Source organism: Panthera leo, chromosome D3, assembly GCF_018350215.1.
Source record: "Panthera leo isolate Ple1 chromosome D3, P.leo_Ple1_pat1.1, whole genome shotgun sequence".
Taxonomy (NCBI): domain Eukaryota; kingdom Metazoa; phylum Chordata; class Mammalia; order Carnivora; family Felidae; genus Panthera; species Panthera leo.
Window position 1 is genome coordinate 69,097,251 of NC_056690.1, and position 20,962 is coordinate 69,118,212.

At 40.5% G+C, this 20,962-nt stretch overlaps 1 protein-coding gene across 6 annotated transcripts in view; it reads right to left on the minus strand.

Moving 5' to 3' along the window:
* DYM (dymeclin) overlaps window positions 1-20,962 on the minus strand; it is a 351,049-nt gene that overhangs the window by 176,212 nt on the left and 153,875 nt on the right. For all 6 annotated transcript variants that reach the window (XM_042910992.1, XM_042910997.1, XM_042910996.1 and 3 more), the window contains exons 12-13: window positions 13,247-13,360; window positions 11,746-11,840 (exon numbers count right to left, since the gene is read on the minus strand). In XM_042910992.1, coding sequence (XP_042766926.1) covers window positions 11,746-11,840; window positions 13,247-13,360 — 209 coding nt within the window. The remainder of the gene's footprint in view (window positions 1-11,745; window positions 11,841-13,246; window positions 13,361-20,962) is intronic.

The following is a 20,962-nucleotide window of genomic DNA, read 5'->3' on the forward strand; positions in this document are numbered from 1 at the left end:
TGGGAAAACAGCACTAATAGCAATGTCATATCGGGTTCCTACAGAGCTTTGTCTTAGGTCTGTGGTCCTCAAACCCAGAACACCCCTCAGATCTTTTTCAAACAGGGTTCCTGAAAAAGTGTAATTCTGTCATCAATTAACTCCTCTCCTACGTGTTTAGAAAGGTTTTGGCTACGTGCCATTCTTGGGGAAAATGGCCACTCATCCTGTTCTCCACAGGGAGGCTCGCTCATGGGACCCCAAATGACAAAGCGCGCTAGGGGACGCAAGGTGTCTGAGACCCCACAATTCCCCCTCAAATCTCAGTCAGCAACTACTAAACGGCTGTCAATGTTTTTTTTTTTTTAAAAACAAGGGGATCACGTGCTTAAAAAGGTTGAAAACAACTTGCCCAAGGCAGGATATAGTATTAAATGTCTCGTACGCCAATTATTCACACGTTTTTAGTTTCAAACTTCATTTTTAAGAAGCACTTGGCAGTGGAATGTGGTACAGTATGGTGGATGGAGGACAGATGAAGGTTTCAATCCCAACATTGTCACTGTCTGGCAACGGGACCTTAGATAAATTACTCCTCTGAGATTTCGTTTCTTCACTGTAAACTGGAAATAGCGACACCCGTATCATCAGATAACACAAAGAGCCCTGCAGAGGGCCCAGTGTGTAGCGTATGGCAGATACCGGCTGTACAAAAACCCCAAGACGGTAGTCCATATGGCACGCTGTTTCTACCTCACCTATCGCCAGTAGATTTTAACTTTATTTAATACAACTAAGCCGTAAGAATTTCACTGAGCCACCAGGAACACGACATAGTGCTGTCTGTCCTCTAACCAGGAAGATTTTTCCCTCTGAGAAGTACATGGTGGCCATTCCAAGTGTTTTACATATAATAACTCACTTATTCCTCCCAATAGCACTGGGAGGAATATCCCCGCTTGTAAGTGAGGAAACTGAGGCATATGAGACAAATGAACAATGGTGACTGCTCCGAGTACTGGTGAATGTCTGCGACAGGGAGTGCCTTCCTACCTTTCCAGCGGCTACCATTTCTCATCTCCATTTTCCCTCCACACCCCCCCCCCCACTCCCCGCCACCTCCCCACCGGAAGCAGTCTCTCCTCCCTTGCATGGCCTCGTTTGGGCTCCATCCGATTCTGCATGCACGGACACTGGCCACGAGAGTCATTTTCAATCACTGAGCCTTCTGTATACTCCTATTTCTCCTGTTACCACCACCCTTGTCTATCTTGGCTGGAAAAGGTGCTTTTTACAAAGTCTGTGAAGTGTATGCAATTCATCAAAAGAAAAATGCTTTCTAAATCACTTTATTTCTCTTACCTGACCTTAGCATTTTATAACATATCAGGTATCACAGTTATGTTAAAAAAAAAAGAAGAAGAAGAAAAGAGAGAGAGAGAATACATGCACATAAATGCATGCCTTTTTTCTCTCTTTTGTTCTGGGAAGAATACGAGGCAAAGAGCTGGGAGACGTGCTTTCTACGTCGGCCTCTGTAGCAATGTCCACTTGGACTAGTCACATAACAAATCTAGGTCTCAATATTTCCAGGCGTAAAATGTGCAAACTAGTCCCAGATGCTCTTTAAAGGTCCTTCCAAACCTAAAATTTCGTAATTTGTGTTTAAAACCAAGATATTCTTGCTTATGTCAAAGCCACTCAGAAACAAGGCTTTAAGGGTTGTGCCAACGACACTGACACGTGAGTGGGAAATTCATTATAACACATGACAAAGCCGAGACTAGTGAGGCCATTCAATCCTTTCTTACTTTTTCTAAGATACATAAATCCAACACATTAGCAAGTGACACACGAAACCCAGAGGAGCAGCGACTAGCTACCTTAATGACACAATGACAGGTTTTTCCAATTGGCAACAGAAACATGTAACTCAGTAAAGACTGCAGGGACACAATTTCCCATGGGTCTCTCGAGTTTTTGCACATCTTGAAAGCAGAGGCAGTGATGGTCTCATGCTCTGGACTATCTTTCCATGGGCGTCTGCAGAGTGAACAGACGTGGAAGGTGAAGACGGCGTCTCCCTCTAGAGTAGAGGGCAGTTTGTTTGCTATCAAATACATTAAAGAGGCCTCCATGCAAAGACTGGGCAGGTTGCTTGAATCCTATAGGAAAAGATCGGAGTTTTCTAAGCTCAGGGTTCCTCTTCTGTAATGCAGCCCACGGCGTGTACAGATGCCCCCTGTTGTGTCGTGCTCTGGACACATGAGGAACCACACACAAAAATGATATTCTGGCTCCTCCCACTGGTGTGGTTAAGAGACTGTCCTTTGTCTCTGACCCAAGAATACTGAGTCTCTACCGAGACCCATGAAACTGTGGAATCTAATCTGTCAGCTTGAAAGTTGGGTAAAAATCTCAGATCCTTTATAGTAGACAGGAATAGGGGCTTAATAATTCATGGCTAAAGGACAAAGTGTGAACCCTCTCCATTACCTCTACAATATGACTAGAACATTCTATAAAGTTCCATGCACGTTATTTTAAGGCTTAATGTCCCATGTGACAATTCTGCTTAGAAAAATCTGTACTTATAAGAAATAAAAATTCAGGTAAGTGTGTCCCATGCTACTTTAAAAGTTGGTATTTTGAGTGGGTGAGCAATCTAAACTAAAATTAAACCAATTGTGAAGTTTTCACATGTCCCATCAAATCTACACAGATACACTTATTGTTAAAAACTAGCAGTCTCTGAATGGTTAGAAATTTTCTATTGAAAACACAGGTTTTCAACTGGGAGCTAAGTACTCTCAATGTAACTTAAGAAAGGGCTAAACTAAAAAGCAAACCATGTCTGATTTTCCCGCAAAATTTAGTTACCTTCAAAGTACCATTAACTGTAGGAAGTGCAGGAAGCCAGATTTTATGGCAAAATATTTTTCCTTCCTTTCTTGGTTGTTATGCCAAGATCAGACAAGGATCGGCAAAGTCCAAAGCAACTGGGAAGCTGCGAGTACTGCATTGCCTAGGCGTCAGGCAAAAACAAGTTAATTCTCTCCTCTAAAATAAACCATGTAAATCTAACAGAAGTATTTAAACTGCAAAACCATTGCTCAGACCTTCTACCAATCTAAAATAAGACATATTATTTAAAACTATATTCAATGACGTTTTCATTTGGTGACATATTTGGGATATATGGGCAATTTGATGATCCTTTGGGCAAGGAAATCAGAATCCAGGAGTATTAACAGAGAGCAAGAAATTTTTTTGTAGGGATGTTATCTAGATTTATTTTTAGATTAAAATTATTTCAAAAATGTCACAAAACTGTTAAAAGAGACAGCTGCTAAAGACTTGGCAAGCCATTAATGAGTCTCACAACACTTGCACGAGGCATACATACGTCATCAGAAAACACATCTTACCAGGATTTCAGAAACAGAGTTGAACTTTGTTATAATCCTTAATGTCACAGAATTCCTTCCCTAAAGAAATACTTTCCTGAATACAGTGATATCAGGTAACGATACAGATTGCAACTGAATTATTAGAGATTTAAAAAATAAAACCAACATGAGTATAACACTGAATTTCTAGATACAAGGAATGGCCTTCATCTGAAATTAAAATGTGAAATATCTAAAATTAAAGAGAATTTCAGTAGTAGCAGGTCTACAGCAAAAGCCTGATAAGTACTTACTGAATTAAAAATAAATTCTAATGTCAAGGATTAAGTGGAATACATAAAAAATATTAGAATTGTAGGCTGAATGATGCACAGTTCTTGTCCTCATTCCGAAGGTCATCTTGCAGGATAATATCCACGCACCATGTACAGCAGGGCCTCAACACATCCATACCTTTCTCAACTAGCAAGTTTAAGAACAAAAGAAAAGACCTTCCAGTCTTTGCAACTGTAATTCTAGGTACTTAGCTATATTATCGGGAGAAAGCTGAAATGAGGGGGGAATGGAATGATCAATTAGAGCTTGGTCACCTTCCATGGCAGAGAACCATCTGTTCAAGAAAACCTCCATAGCTTGGATATGTGAATTACCCTCAGAAATAATGCTTTCCCCCCGCCCCCTCTCTGCCAGTGCAGTGGAATGAACCTGGGCTTTTAATCTGGACACACTTACCAGCTGCGTAGCATCAATACCCTAAGCCTCCACACTTTTACTAGTCTTAAATGCAACAAAAAGGAAACTAGCAGAGAGATATTGAAGGTGATAGGTGTAAATTTATCATCGAATGGGCCTTATTTTAAAAATAAGACAGTATTGCTGAAATACCATAACCAAGAGAAATAACCAGATATATCACTATAGATGGGTATATTTGAGTGTTTTATGTTGCATAATATAAATTCATCCCAACAACAGACCATTTTGCTTCTTAATATTTCCTTGTAGGCTTTCAGTTCAATGTATTGCTTGGCTCAGAAAAAAAAAAAAAATGAAAACTTAATTCATTGGGGACAGAAGTGAGGAAACCTGATGTGGTAAGTTAATACCAGATAATATTATTAAAAGCAAACTGTCTGTCTTTGATTCCATGAACCATCCTGAATGACCTAGTTTTGTCCAAAATACAGGAGCTAACCACTCAGAGTTAAACAACCAACCTGGTTTATGCAGTCTTCAGAAAAATGCTGGATGACTACAATGTCTACTGTTAAATATGCAGAGCGGAACAAGGAAGCTTACATAACTGCCAGTCTGGGCTGGTTAGACAGAGAGGAGAATGTGCAAGAGTCTACATTCATTACTGCTGGCTGTTATCAGTGAGAAAAGGTAAGAGCAAAAATCATGGGTTGAAGCATTTTTAAATTCTTAGATTACTGATTAGATTTTACCAAAAAAACCTCCTTCGTACTACTATTAAATAGTTGTAATTAGGAGCGCCTAGGTGGTTCGGTTGGTGAAACATCCAACTTGGTCTCATGTCATAATCTGACAGTTCATGGGTTCAAGTCCTGTATTGGGCTCTGTGCTGACGGCTCAGGGCCTGGAGCCTGCTTCGGATTCTGTGTCTCCCTCTCTCTCTGCCCCTCCCCTGCTCGTGCTCTGTCTCTTTCTCAAAATAGCAGCACTTTCAACAATAGCCAAAATATGGAAAGAGCCTAAATGTCCATCAACTGACGAATGGATAAAGAAATTGTGGTTTATATACACAATGGAATACTACTTGGCAATGAGAAAGAATGAAATCTGGCCTTTTGTAGCAACATGGATGGAACTGGAGAGTGTTATGCTAAGTGAAATAAGTCAGGCAGAGCAAGACAGATACCATATGTTTTCACTCTTATATGGATCCTGAGAAACTTAACAGAAGACCATGGGGGAGGGGAAGGGGGAAAAAAGTTACAGAGAGGGAAGGAGGCAAAACATAAGAGACTCTTAAAAACTGAGAATAAACTGAGGGTTGGTGGGGGGTGGGAGGGAGGGGAAAGTGGGTGACAGGCATGGAGGAGGGCACCTGTTGGGATGAGCACTGGGTGTTGTATGGAAACCAATTTGACAATAAATGTCATATTAAAAAATAAATAAATAAAACTTCACTTATTGATTCTAAAAAAAGTAAATAAACATTAAAAAAACAGTTGTAAATAAAAATCTAACCTACGTTTTATATTATTTTATTGTCAAGAGGTTTGGAAGACCAGAAAGCTTCCAACAAAACTCTGCACTGTCATCAACTTCCCTGGCTCCAAGCAGCAGCAGGTATGTGCAAAATGCAGCTAGAGACAAATCAATTTACATCAAGTTTCAGAAAGACGGCTGCCAGAACTAAGCTTAAAATGTCAGATGTCAGTCCACCTTCTAAGAATCGGTCAGTAAGTACTTATTAAAAGTCTACAGTGTGCTTCATGAGAGCGACTCTCTGTAAACTAATGCAAAGAAATATAGCACAAGTCTTTTATTTCCAGTAATTACTACTCTGCTTAGGCAACAAGACTTGCAACCTCAGGTCAGGCCCATGTGTCACAAGTACCTATAATGGTCAGCTCAAGAAGACGTTCCAGTTATCTCTCTCCCACACCCGCCTCTGGGAGAAGCCACATTTTCCAACAGGTAACCTTCTCCTTTTCTGGCCCATTGGCCCCGCTCCTGGCCCGGTAAGTAGCTACTGGGCCAGAAACTGATGGTGACCTGGGACTTCTACGAAGCAATGAATAGGGCCAGCTGGGTTCTTCCTCATTGTAATCTGAACCGGGAAACACGAATTGACTGTGTTAGCAGCAGCTAGGTCTAAAGTAAAAAGACCCAAGAGCTATAGGGGGTGGGGGGAGGCGGGGGGTAGGGGGGTGGGGGGAGGCGGGCCGGGAGGTCTGGCCATTGCAGGAGCAAGGTAAAATGCAACAGAGGGGTAGGAAGCTGGTGGAAAAGGCTCTGCAGAAGGAAGAGGTGATAAAAAGTGAAAAAGCCTCAACTTTTTTCCAGGGCTAGACACAGAAGTGCAGCTGTGAAAGAGCAAGGAACTGCAATGATTCAGCGAAGTCAGAGCAGCAGGCACCTGCCAATATATCACAGGTTGTAACAGAAGACAGAGGGCAAATGGCAGGACCCCGATTATTTCCCATAAGGCAAAGTTCCTCAGCCTCGGCACCACTGAGATTCTGGGCGGGACAATTCTTTGTTGTACTGTGTATTATAGGATATTTAGCAATATCGCTGGCCTCTACCCACTAGATGTCAGTAGCAACCTCCTCCCCAGTTGCAACAACCAAAAAAAAAAAAAAAAAAAAACCAAATAAAACAACAAAAAAAACCCCCACAAAAACAATGAAAAAACAAAACCTTATTCCAGACAATGCCAAAATCACTCAAAGCTGAGAGCCACCGCTTTGAGGAAGTTGAACTGTAACCTCCTGGCGAAGGGAAGCTACTGACTAACTTGAAGCCTAAGGAGCAGTGTGTTGAGATACGCCTTCAAACGGAAGCAGCAGAGTCAAAGCCTATGGGCAGAGCAGGTGAGGAGGCAAAGGATCAGGCAGGCTAATGACACTGTGTGGGTTCAAGATGGTGAACCTGCGAACCAAGGCAGTACTGGCGGAGACAGGACATGGGGCAGGAGTGTGAGCTTCAACGGCAGAGTAAGACAGAACTCCGGGGCCCAAATGGATATAGCATTTAAAGAAAAGGGAGAAATGATGGAGAATTACTTGGCAACTTAGGCGGTTAGGGTGAGGGCGATTGCCTGGTACAGGGAATTTACAAGGAAGAGCGGGTTTGAAAGAGCGGGAGTTCGGCTCCAACTGAGCTTAAGGTGAGCTTTTATTAAGTTTTAAACTTAATAAAAGTTTGAGGTGAGTGTGGGATACATCCAGGGAGTGACGTTAGTAGAGTAAGTGTTCAGCCAGTCAACACTTATATAGAGTGCATGTTATGTGCCAGGCCTTTTGCAAATATGAACTCACTTAACCCTCACCACATCCCCTGAAATAACAACTACTGTCACCCATCTTACAATGGGGAAGCTGTTACATAGAGAAGTTAAGTAACTTCTCCACGGTTCCAGAACTAGTACGTTTCAGAGCGGGGATCCCAAACTCAGAGTCTATGCTCTTACCCACTATACTGTACTGCCTGCCTCAGAAAAAATGGAGCAATCAGAACCGTGAATTTGGATGGTTTTCCGTACACAAGTGCATGGTAGGTGAAGTCACAGGCATGTCTGTGAACTCCTAGGGACAATGAGCAAAGAGAGAAGAAAAAAATAACGTAGCATGAAATACTGGAGAAAAGTATGTATTAAGCCAAAGGTGAAGGCAAAGCCAGAGGAAGGAGCCAGTGGGGGGTGGGGGCAAGTTGGGAAGGTCTTAAGGGCAGGAAGTAACTAATGATGCCTTTGTAACCCACAATTCCCTGCATATATTCTATTCTTTTCTGGGTCTATAATCTACTCTTTATAAATGTTTTTTAAGTGTTTATTTATTTTTGAGAGAGAGTGCACATATGCACAAGCAGGAGAGGGGCAGAGAGAGAAGGAGAGAGAGAATCCCAAGCAGGCTGCACTGCCAGCACAAGCCCGACACAGGGTTCAAACTCAAATCATGAGATCACGGCCTGACCCCAAATCAAAGATGCTTAACCGACCAAGCCACTCAGGTGCCCCCCTCTTTATAAATGTTTTTAATTGAGTGGTCATGACCATGTCATAATCTCACGGTTCGTGAGTTCGAGCCCCATGTTGGGCTCGTGCTGGCAGTGCAGAGCCTGCTTGAGATTCTCTTTTTGCTCCTCTCCTGCTCTCTCTCGCTCTCTCAAATAAATAAACTTTAAAAATAAATAAATGTTTTTGACTGAGCTAAGTATAATCCCAAATAATGATCATATCAAATGCCCATGCTTATAGAATATTCAAAAGATTTTATAGTTGAACAAAACTCAAATCATATATGCTTATGAGATTTTTCTAGAATACCAAGAGAGTTTGTGGAAGATACACTGTCATTAAACATGAAACAACAGCACAGACACCATAAGAAATCATTCCTTACACTTATGTCCAGCTAAAAAGGCTTTTAAAAGCTTTACTCACAGCCTACGTCACAGCAATGTAACATGTTACTCTATTTTGCATTTTGTTGAAGATGGCATGAAATATTGGCTCTCCTACGTTTTGCAACTGATAGATACTGTGTGGTCTCTTCCTAAAGCAGGATTTAGAAAATGTGTATATGAAACTGATTATTTCTCACTTGAAGGAGTTACTGAAGCATCTGGTGAATCTTGAGTTGTACTGCTATAATAAATCTGTGTATCTATTATATATAGATCTGCTATAATAAATCTGTGTATTTTGTTATGCATTCCTTATCATACTTGACAATTCCATACCCCGAACACAAATATTTAGTCGAAAAACGAGTTTCCTCAAGATTAAAAAGTTGGCCCCCATTTCCATCTGAAAGTGAGTGTTTTCTACAGGAATAAATTTTGATTTCCAGGTCCAAGCTCAAAGTGCTTTCCAAATGTGAGTGTGCATACAAATCTTTGGGGATCTTGTTAGGATGAAGACTTTGATTCAGCAGGTCTAAAGCTGGGCTGACACTCACATTTCTAACGGGCTCACTCCTCTCCTGGATGACGACGTCCCAGTCTATACTGGTGACTCACATGTGGCCCTTGAACCTGAAGTGCTGGCAGCATCTGGGAACTTGTTAGAACTGCCCAGGGCCCTCGGTGTGACAAACAAAGCATACCAATATCATCTGCTGAAACTGAGGACTCCAGAAGCTTCTATTCAATTATTTTTTTAAAAATCCACTTACAGCTCATTCATTCACAGTCTCTTTTTTGTTACTGAAGATCAGACCTTCTCCTCTCTCAATTCCTTGCATTATTCCAAACTATGCATCTAAGACCTAAGCACCCTCCAAGGCGGCCCCAGCTGGTTCTTCCAGGCTTTCCTCCTATAATCCCTATACAGGTCCACAACATGCCATCTGAATGGGACTGGTTATTTTCTAAATATAATGCTCTTTATCACAGCCCCTCTCGGTCTGTGTTGTTGTGGTTGGTGCTTTTCCTTATCAGGCCGATCTCTAGAACCACCTCTCTCGAATCACCTTGCCTGATTTCTCAGTAAGATGTAATTTTCCCATTCTCTGAACCAACCAGTCACCCTCACCATAGGGATTTGTCTCTCATTCTAAGACATTCTGCTGTACATACGCTGGTCCTCATCTTATCTCAGCTACTGAAGGACAAGCAGGAACCTTCACAACTTATTTCTCCAAATCCAATCACTTTTCTGCTTTATTCATCATAGATAGAAAACTGGGCACAGTGCTTTATCTGCTTTTCCAACTCTTCTACTTAGAATCTGTTTATTTCATCTCACTTGACACCTGTTATCAGAACTCGAAATGTGAACCAGTTCACTTGCCAATTTCATTTTGAATGGGTCAAATGTTGGTGTATCCATTAAGGAAAATGAATCTTGTACTGAAACCTTCATCAAGCCACTATGAAGCTACACACACACACACACACACACACACACACACACACACACACAAACAGACCTCAAAGCGGCACAACATCATTAAATCTGCCATGCTGAACTAAAGCATAGTAACAAAAAATTACTATTTAGAAACTAAAGAATCTTCAGAACACCTGGAAGAACCTGAGGTATGAGGAGATGCTATGTGAGCTTTAAGTCATCAAGTTAGTGTTAGTACAAGGTCAGTCAGACAACCACCTAAGTACAAACCCCCAAATAAGCCAATATAATGTATTAGGACCGGACCTCAACTAACCAGTGAGTCACTGGAAATATCCTTGCTAAATTCTGAGGATAAATATATAATGCTGAGTGACTATTAAAAATGAGGCCAGCTCAGTAAGCGTCTCCAACCAATGGATGGAAAGTAAGATCAGAGTTTAAAAGTGATACGGACTTGTGGTTACCACCAATGCCTGGAACACAAGAACTAATCATTAGAATTGCACTGCTCCAAAGGCAAGGTCTAGAGGAAACGATCTGACTTCACTGACTTACATAACAAATGCTCTACTTCAGAGCCTCGAGGACAATCTTGTGCATTCCACCCCAAAGACCAAAAGTACCCACATATATTAAAAATCTCTGCAAATGAGGGGCACCTGGGTGGCTCAGTCGGTTAAGCATCTGACTCTTGGTTTCGGCTCTGGTCAAGATCTCATGGTTCATGAGTTTGAGCCCTGCACTATTAGTGCAAGACTTGCTTGGGATTCTCTCTTTCCCTCTCTCTCTCTCTGCCCCTCCTGTTCTCCCTCTATCTCTCTCAGAATAAATAAATAAACTTAAAATCCATTCATCATTTGTTAATTAGCTTTCCTGCCCTTAAAGACAATGTCTTTGGCAAAGGGTGGAGAGAGGACAGAAAGGACCTTCTGGTGACGTTGTGGCAGGCAGAATAATGGTCACTCCCAAAATGTCCACCTGCCGATCCCCCAACCTGTGAATGTGCCAAGGGCACTCTGCAGTTGTGATACAGCCACGGACCTTGAGACGGGTACGTCACCCTGGGTTACCCGGATAGGGCCAAGGCGATCACAAGAATCCTCTGAGTGGAAAAGGGAGGAGGTCAGAGGGATGAGACATAAGAATGACTCAACAACCTAATGCAGCTGGCACGGACAGTGGAGGAAGGGGCCACGAGCCAAGGAAGGCTGGCAGCTTCTAGCAGCTGCAAGAGCCAAGGAAACAGACTTCCTCCTCTAGAGCTGCTGGAGAGGAACGCCACCCGGTAGCATCTTGATTGCAGCCTAGTGAGACCTGTGTTGAGCTTTTAACCTACAGATTAATAAATCTGTGTTGTTTTAAGACATTAATTTGGGGTCATCTGTTACAACAGTCAATAGGAAAGTGATGCAACAGTAAAGTGCTACTGGAGGAATTCTCTAAAACAAACACAGCTACCCTCCCTTAAAAGCGTAATGCGATGCTCTGCAAAATGCTCAGCAAATATGGTTGTGGTCTGCGTTACTAAGAAATATACCTGCTCCTCTGTAAAAAGCTGACATGCAAAGCGTACAACTAAATTTTATAAAAAGACAGAAAAGTAAATACAATTAACTCTGACCAAAAAGTTGGGTAGGAAGACAGCGCAGGACGAGGTATTTTCAACGAAACAAGAAGGTGATAAATACTAGGCAGGAAAGTTTGATATCCCTCGTGGATAACATTAAAAAGGGACCACCATGGTACCCGTTCCGCTGGGTCAGCCAAAAGGCACACCTCAGTATTTCTCGTAAAGCTCATATTTACCTGATGATCCTCTGGGCAGCGTACTGGTGGAGGGAACGAAATTGTGCCGACATGTTTGCCAAGGCGGCCAGACAGTTGGTGTGAAGGTACTTGTCCTGCGAGAAAATAGCAAGGTGAAAACAGACATGGAGTCGTCTCTACACCTGAAGCAAGGTCAACCAGAAGGAAATGTCGACTCAACTGTCACTGATTCTAGAAAGTTCGGGTCCACGATCCCTTTTCTCTAATTCTAAAATCCTTAATAAAGCATTGAAAATTCAAAGCCTTGGGGCGCCCGGGTGGCTCAGTCGGTTGAGCGTCCGACTTCGGCTCAGGTCGTGTTCTCGCGGTCCGTGAGTTCGAGCCCCGCGTCGGGCTCTGGGCTGACAGCTCGGAGCCTGGAGCCTGTTTCAGATCCTGTGTCTCCCTTTTCCTCTCTCCTCCCCTGCTCATGCTCGGTCTCTCTCTTCTCAAAAATAAGTAAACATTAAAAAAAAAAATTCAAAGTTTTTTCATACTGGTACAAAAGATTACGATGCTACTTATGGTCTTCGTTATCCCTCTCTTGGCAGATACTGAATTATTCCGCTGCAGAAATACTAATGTTTAATTACAGGAACCTAATGGTTCCATACACTGCAGCACTGTAATGTAAGTACTGTAATTAGCTTTCTAAAATCAAAAAATTCTCCATTCTTAACCATACCCGGCTCCTAGAGTTTCACATAAAAGATTATGGGCAAGCATCTACATTAGCCTCATTGAGGGAAATAACTGAACACAATGCAGTAAACCTGACCATTTCTCTGAGCTTTGAATTCCGTATATTCCTTCTCTATAGACCAGAACTGAAACTTGCTCCCAGGCGCTGCAAATACAATCCAGTTGAAGTTTTCCTTTTACTCTTGAAAGTATTCTTTCTACTTTTCTTTCCCATCTGAATTCATAATTCTCTCACACTTTGTATCTTCACACAGTTTGTTGTTGCTTTTATTTTTTTAAGTTTCATTTATTTATTTGAGAGAGACAGAGACAGTTTGAGTGGGAGAGGGGCAGAGACGGGAGGCGGGGTGGTAGAGAGAGAATCCCAAGCAAGCTCTGAGCTGCCAGTGCAGGGCCCGACGTGGGGATCGAACTCACGAAACCGTGAGATCATGACTTGAGCCAACACCAAGAGTCGGACGCTCAACCGACTGAGCCACCCAGGTGCCCCTGTTGTGGCTGCTTTTAAAGGGAAAATTGGTTTTACTGGTTCAGCAAAGGTAAACATTTTTTATCGAAATATGCCCACTGCTCCTTTTGTTTCATGTAAAATATCTCTGTGCAATCTATTAAATATTAAAACACAGACACTATACATGTTATTTCAGGATCATGTAATTCAGCGACTATACGCAGATCTGTATTTTCTGACCATATTTCATGAAAATGTTAGTACTCGAAATATTGAGATCGCTTTAAACTACAGGCCTAATTGTACTATATGCATAACAATTAAAAAAAATAGCCACGGAATACTTACTCTTGTCCTTGTCATGTTGTACTGGATGGTTCTTATTACGACCAGTATCAGGAGACTCCCCAGTGAAATTTCAGTTAAAACCCGTTCTGAATACCAAGTGATATTTTTTAATATCTGTAGTGGGGAAGAGAAGTTTAAGTGAACAGGATTGCTTCCGGAAAAGAGGGATTATCCATGTCTCCAATTTCTGATAAGCCCTGACTTTGCTCTGAACGTGAGTTAGACAGTATATAAAAGTGAACTGTGAGACTTTCAGTTCAAGGTAGTGAAGCAATGCTGAGGTGTTTACTTCTTCCTTCTTAAACAGAAAAGGAAAGAAAATAGATCTGGAGAACAGACGATATCGTTAATAGACGAAAAGGAGGTATGTTTGGAAGACGATGGCACCAAGTCGAGAGAGAAAACCCAATCAGAGCTCAGCGGTTTGAAAGCGAAAAGAAGAAAACTGAGGAGTCTCTTGAAAAGTAGAGCTGTCCCAACCACCACAGAAAAGCTTCAGACTTGTGTTCAGGAAAGGCCAAGAAACGCAGATAAGCCCAGCTCCGGAAGAGACGTGCCGCGTCCTGCTCCGGCTCCTCAGAGCGGGCAACGGTGGCGCTCACCGCCACACCTCAGAAAGCAAGAACTGTTTTCCAGCTCAAGATGGCGCGGTTCCACCGTAGATACGTGACATGGCGTCAGAGAGAGAGGCAAAAACTGGGCAGTGCAGCAGGTTGGTGATTTGAAAGAAAAAAATTGAAAAAGTTCTCTGAGGCAACAGCAATAAAAGGCAAAAAGACAAAAATAAAGTATGAGAGCAAACTGGAGACCTAATATCTACTTAATAGAAGTTCCAAAGGGTACAAGACTAGAAGGAGAACAGAATAATTAGTGACAGGAGAAAATTTTTCTGAGGAAAAAGAAAAAAAAAAAAACTTTCAACATTCCGAGCAGAAATACTGAAAGAAAGCAAAATTTATTCTGGGAAGACTTCTGAATTTACAGTATGTAATAAAATCCTATCGGCTCCCAGACAGAAGAAACAGGTTATCAGCAAAAGAAAGACAAGCAAACTAACATTAGATTTCTCATCTTCAACACCACCCATCTGCGTAACAACAGAACGATGTCCATAAATTTTTGAGGAATAGATTATGATTCTAAAATTCTATACCTAGAGAAACCACCACACAAGTATACAGACAAATAAAGACTTATAATTATGCAAAGAATCAACATGAGCCGCCCATGCATCATTTCTGGGGAAAAACCCAAACCACCACACATGTAACTACTTAGCTGCTCATCCTCTCCACTGTGACAACACAAAGTGACTTCAAGAGAAGGACAATAACGACTACCAAACAAAACTCAAGCAATAACAAACCACAATTATAATCCATGGAATCAGGACAATGTGATTGAGACCAAATAATACAGCTGTACTTCAGTTCTTCTAAAGAATCATTAAAATAGGGGCGCCTGGGTGGCTCAGTGAATTAAGCATCCGACTTTGGCTCAGGTCATGATCCCATGGTTAATGAGTTCGAGCCCTGCTTCGGCTCTGTGCTGATAGCTCGGAGCCTGGAGCCTGCTACAGATTCTGGGTCTCCCTCTCTCTCTACCCCTCCCCTGCTCACTCTCGGTCTCTCTCTCTCTCTCTCTCAAAAATGAATACACATTAAAAAAAATCATTAAAATAGGTATTTCTCTGGTGAATCTGCCCCTCAGAAAGTCCAAAAACTATTAGAAATGAAAAAAGGGGGGATAGAAACAGACCAGTTGAACCTTTATAAAGGAACAGTGAAGTGCTCAGTCCTTCTGACTTACTCTCTAATGGAGCAGTTCTCAAAACGTGGTCCCGGAATGCTCCAGGGGTCCCGGAGACATTTCTGGAGCATTCTCAAGGTCAAAACTATTTTCATGATAACACCAAGACATTAGTTTCCATGCTCATTGTCTCATGAGTATGTAGTTGAGTTTTCCGGACACTATACAACGTGGCTGATAGTCATGTTAAACAAGTTTAACACAGAAGCAGACGAGAGAATCGATCAGTCTTCTGTTAAGGCAATTCATTAAAAAGATTTGCAAAAACATAAAACAATGCCATTCTTCTTGCTAAATTTTTGTTTGGGAAAAACAGTTATTTTTCATAAAAATGGATTATTGATGCTAACATGCAATGGGCTCATTATAATGACCAGTATTTCTAAATGACCTAATATTTTTTAAAATATTTCAGTTTTAATTTCTAATAAGATAGATGTACAAAACTATAACCCACAGAAAAAAAGCTATTTGGTGGCCTCAATTATTTTCAAGCGTAAAGACCAAAAAGTTTTAGAACCAGTGCTCTTAAGTCTGCAAGGGAACTAACACATAACACACGATACTCATTAAGCAACTTTACTAGAGACAGCAGCTTCTGTCTTTTTAAAGGTCACACTTTTGAGTACAGCTCAGTTTCTCTTCTCTCGGCTCCTTGATTTAGAAATAAATTATCCTAAGGCATCCTTATTTGAAACAGAGGTCATTAGTTCTTATCATCTGCCTGTGTGTGTGTGTTATATAACTGGATGGAAGGAGTGTTTGGAATAAAAGCAGTCTTCTTCATTTAACATTCTACAAATATTTAAATAGTAGCCACACAGTACACTTACAATGTTACTATAAAAATCAGAAATCCAATTTAGTGTTTACGTAAATTTCTTTCTTTTCTTCCTGTGAAAAATGATCATTGTTTAGAAATTCTGGTAGTGCTTAAGAAGAATTATAAATAACTCCTTACAAAGCTCACACAGCTTTCCATGGGACATCAATGCAGAATGGGTAACATACGGAAAATTTTCTTGGTAACCTAGCTGTAGTTGTTGACTTCTTTAACTGGTTCTTACAAAAACAATTCCCCATCTCTCGTATTCAATACTCGTACAGACAGTTTAATAATCATAGACTGCTATCCTGATTGTGCAATATATATATTTATCATTTCATGGTAAACTAACTCAAATAACATGCAGAAGGAAACCCCTCAAGGATCTGAAAATGTCTTCCTTCTCAAAAAGTACCTGAGGGAATTGCTTGTCCTAGGTCTTTTCCTGAGCTTTTCCCCCCTATACAAATTTGGCTTTATTGAATATATCTCTTCAAAATGTTTATAAGCTAGAGTAGTATACATTAACATATTATATAATATCAACTCTTTAAAAAAATCAAATATGTAGAGAAAGACCAAGAATAATTAACCTCCATACTCCCACAATTGACATTAACTGTTAAGATTTCATTTTTTAAATATATAAATCCCATTTTATTCCCCCACTATCAACCACTAATCAACTACTATCTTGAGTTTAGTATGTATCTTTCCAGTCGCTTTCAAATGCTTTATGTGTGCACACACTCCCCCTAAAACCCAGGACTCCTTTGTATATTTGCTAATTTACAAAAACAGTATCACTGTGTCTTAGACTGAATAGCGTTCTCCAAAATTCATGTCACCCCAAACCTGTGAATATGACCTTATTTGAAAACAGGGTCTTTATAGATATAACTAAAATGAGATTATACTGGGTTAGGAAAGACCCTAAGTTCAATATGGCCGGTGTCCCCATAAGAAAAGGAGAGACACAGAAACAGACATTCACGGGAGGGAAGGTCACGAGACAACAGACACACTGAAACTGCATGCCAAGGACACGCGTGGACTGGCCACCAGAAGCTAAGAAGAGGCAAGATCTCTCCCCTAGATCCTTCAGAGAAAACACGGCCCTGCTGACACCTTGCTTTTGAACTTCTAATCACCAGAACCGTGACCATAAATTTCTGTTGTGTTTAGCCACCCAGACTGCAGCAGGATTGCAGCCCAGGACACTAACACACATAGGTATTTATTTGCATCTTATTTTTTCACTCAGTAGGTTCTTGGAAGCCCCCTATGTTGATGCATCTAAGAACATTAATACTTACCACATATGCCAAATTCCCACAGTGCCGATCACTTTTTAAAATGAATACTTCTATGGCAGTTAGTAAGAGCTGTTACGCCAAGCCACTCCCCCAGGACCTCCTGAGGGTTCAGCAACTAACATACAGCAGACAACACAAGACCATGGTTGACACCCATTCTTACTGGCTGGTTTTGGTACCATACTTGTTAAGTATCTGAATATCGCCTCTACTTCCTTCCATCTAAGCACTGAAGAGTACTGCACTCATAGGCCACATTTCTTTTGGTCCACTCTTCTACTAATGGAAATTAGGCTATTTCCAGGTTTTCCCCTAGTAAAAACAATGTTATGATATAGATCCTTACCCTTAACTATCCAAAATCTCACTCTATGAAACTCAGAAACCAGAGATTCCTTACTCTACCTTTATTGCCTGAGCATTCATTATCCGAAGTCAGGAATCACGAAAATTTTTTAAAGAAAAATAATCTATCCAACACCTGTTTTAAGCCACCCATTTTTCAGTACTTCCTGACTTCATAAACAAATCGCCAAGATTTTGCTAGGACGCAAAATTGCAAAGTCACTGAATAGCTCTTTTTTTAAAATAAATGCAGGTTTGGGTCCCTGTTAACTAAAAAGCACAGAGCAGTACTGTTCATCACAGTAGCACTAGCCATAGGTGGGTCCTTAAGTTAAACTTAAATATTGTAATAAAACTAAAAATTCAATTCCTTGGTCACACCAGCCACATTACAAGTGCTACCGTATCAGAGAGTACAGTTAGAGATTTCTGTCATCACGTTTCAAAGTTCACAGAAGTTAAATAGCCAGCTATGAAGAACACCACTGTATCTTCACCATTTTATCAAATGTTAATATCTTTGCTTCTGAACTCCTCCTCCCTGATCCTATTCTCTAACCTCTGGCAGCCTGAACTGGATACCTGATTACCATGCAGATTTTTGAGATTTACTATTATCAATACATGTGGCTCTATTTCATTCGTTCTGGCTGCTGCACAGTATCTCATTGATGTTATCAGCTGTTTGCCATCTTTGAACACTACAAACGATGCTACCATGAACATTCTTTCAAGTGCGTTCTTGTGAAAATCTGAAAAAGGTTTTCTGAGGACGCAAACCAAAAAACGGAATTGCTGGGAGGCAGAGTATTTATTTACTTCTGCAGTTTTTGAGGAATGTGAAAGGCCAGATTCCTCTCGAAAGTCGGTCTGCTCATTTATACAGTTCTCTCAAAGAGGACTAGGAGAGTCGTCTTTCTCTATATCCTTTCCGGTTCTTAACAGGGCTTGTAATTTCTGCCCAACTGACAAGGACAAAACACTGCAGTTATTTTAGTCAGCAGGATCCTAATGAATCACTAGGTTGAACATCTTTTTAAAATGCCTATTAGTCGTTCAGGTTTTATATTCTGTTTTTCTATTACTTTGCCCATTTTTCTACTGAATACTTTGTTTTTCTGATTATGCCAATCCTAAAAAATGCTAATCCATCTTGTAGTCTATGGCTTGTTCTCATCTTACCATGAAAATTTTTTATTTTAATGTAGTCAAATTTATTAATGTTTGCACTCATGGTTTATACATTGTATGACATAAAATGTAAGAAATCCCTGTCTCTAGTTGGTAACAAATATTAGCTTTCATTTCTCTTTGGAGGTTTTAAAGGTCAGCTTTTCACATCCAAGTCTTGTTGACACAAGTGGAATTTGTCTTTGTATGTGGGGCAAGGATCATATAATTTTACTTTTTCTACTTAGATAAGCCAAGCTCTCAGTCTCAGCACAATTTACCTACTATTTCTGTCATACTTTGTGTTTCCATGTGTGAGTAATTTCTGTACTCTCTATTTTCTTTTGCATTTCTCTATTTTTTTTATTCCACTATTAATGAAACACATCTTAATTACTAATGTTTTGTAACTAGTTTTATCTGGTAGGGTAAGTCCACATTGCTTTTCTCCAAAAACTCTCTGGGCAAAATACTCCTCCATATAATTTCAGGGATCGTAGTTGACCCTTGAACAATGTGGAACAAGTTGACCCCTTCCACGGTCAAAAATCCATCTATAACAAAATTTTGACTGCTGAAAAACTTAGTGATAAGCACTACTGTATTTATTGAAAACGTCCAAGTGCAGCTACATAGTTCAAATCCATGTTGTTCAAACTGTATTTTACCAAGTCTCCCCAAAAAAACTGCTACAATTCTGGTAAGAACTGCATTGAACATAGTGATTAATTCGAAAGCAAAATTAACAACTCAGTCACTGAACAGAGTTGTCCATAAACACAAGATAGTATCCTCTCTCCATTTATTATGTCACATTTAGTACCTTTCATTTACGTACTTTTGCTGATTATTGCCATTTTAAATAGCATCTCTAGGAGCGCCTGGGTGGCTCCTTTGGTTAACTGTCTGACTCTTGATTTCAGCTCAGGTCATGATCTCAAGTCGTGAGATCGAGCCCGGCATTGGGCTCTGCACTGATAGTGCGGAGCCTGCTTGGAATTCTCTCTCTCCCTTTCTCTCTCTGCTCTTCCCCTGCTCATGCATACTCAATATTTCTAGATAGATAGGTAGGTAGGTAGGTAGGTAGGTAGGTAGGTAGATAGATAGATAGAACATCTAGGTCACATTTTTGAAGCACTTTGTTACTGTACAAACTGTATTGGTTTTTGTATACAACCTTTAGAACCGGAAAATTCACTCAACTTTCCTAATAGTTCTAATTTTAGAGTTTCTTGAATTATATATGCAGTCAATCACAAGTTCTGTAAACATGGACATTTTGAGTTCCTCTCTTCAATTTTTAAACCATTTACACCTTGTTCTAGTTCAAATGACCTGCTCAGAATTCTGATACAATGCTGAAGAGGAGGGGTAACACAGAGCATCCTCTTTGTTCTGACTTTCAAGAGATTATTTCTAAAATTCTCCAATCAACTATAATGCTTTTTTTTTTTTTTTTTGAACGTTTAGAGAGTGAGCATGCATGAGCAGGGGAGGGGCAGAGAGCGAGGGAGAGAGAGAATCCCAAGCAGGCTCTGTGCTATAAAGCACAGAGCCAGATTCGGGTCTCAATCTCAGGAACCGGGAGATCATGACCTGAGCCGAGATCAAGAGCCAGACGCTTAACCGACTAAAGCCACTCAGGCACCCCTCAAGTGTAATGCTTTAACTGTAGGTTTTTGTAGATACACTTTACTAAAAGACAACGAATTTCTCTTCTACCCCTATTTTGTGAGAATTTTGCCTTGTTTACCATGAATAGGTGCTGAACTTTATCAAATCCTTTGCTGTTATCTATTGACATGATTTATGGTTTTTCTAATAAATTACATTAAGAGATTTTCTAATACTAAACCACCCGTGCATTCCTGGAATACTGTTATTGACATACGTTCTTTTTACTATCTTGCTTTACTCCATTTTACAATATTAGACTTACAAGCTTTCTGATTATATTTGTGCCACTTAATAAATTTTTGCCTCTCAACTCAAAATCCACCTGTAATTTTCCTTTATCAAATTTTGATAAATTTGGTATCCGGATTATGCTGTACTCATAAAATGAGCTGGAAAGATTTCCCTTTTTTCTAGTCTTTAGATGAGGTTTAGAAGACTGGTGTTACCTCTTCCTCCAATTTCCAGAAGAATTCAGAGGTAAAGATCAGTTGGGCTGATAATTTTCTGCTTAGGATTTTACATTACAAAGTCAGTTCCCTTGATAGAAACAGGACTATTTGTATTTTGTTTCTT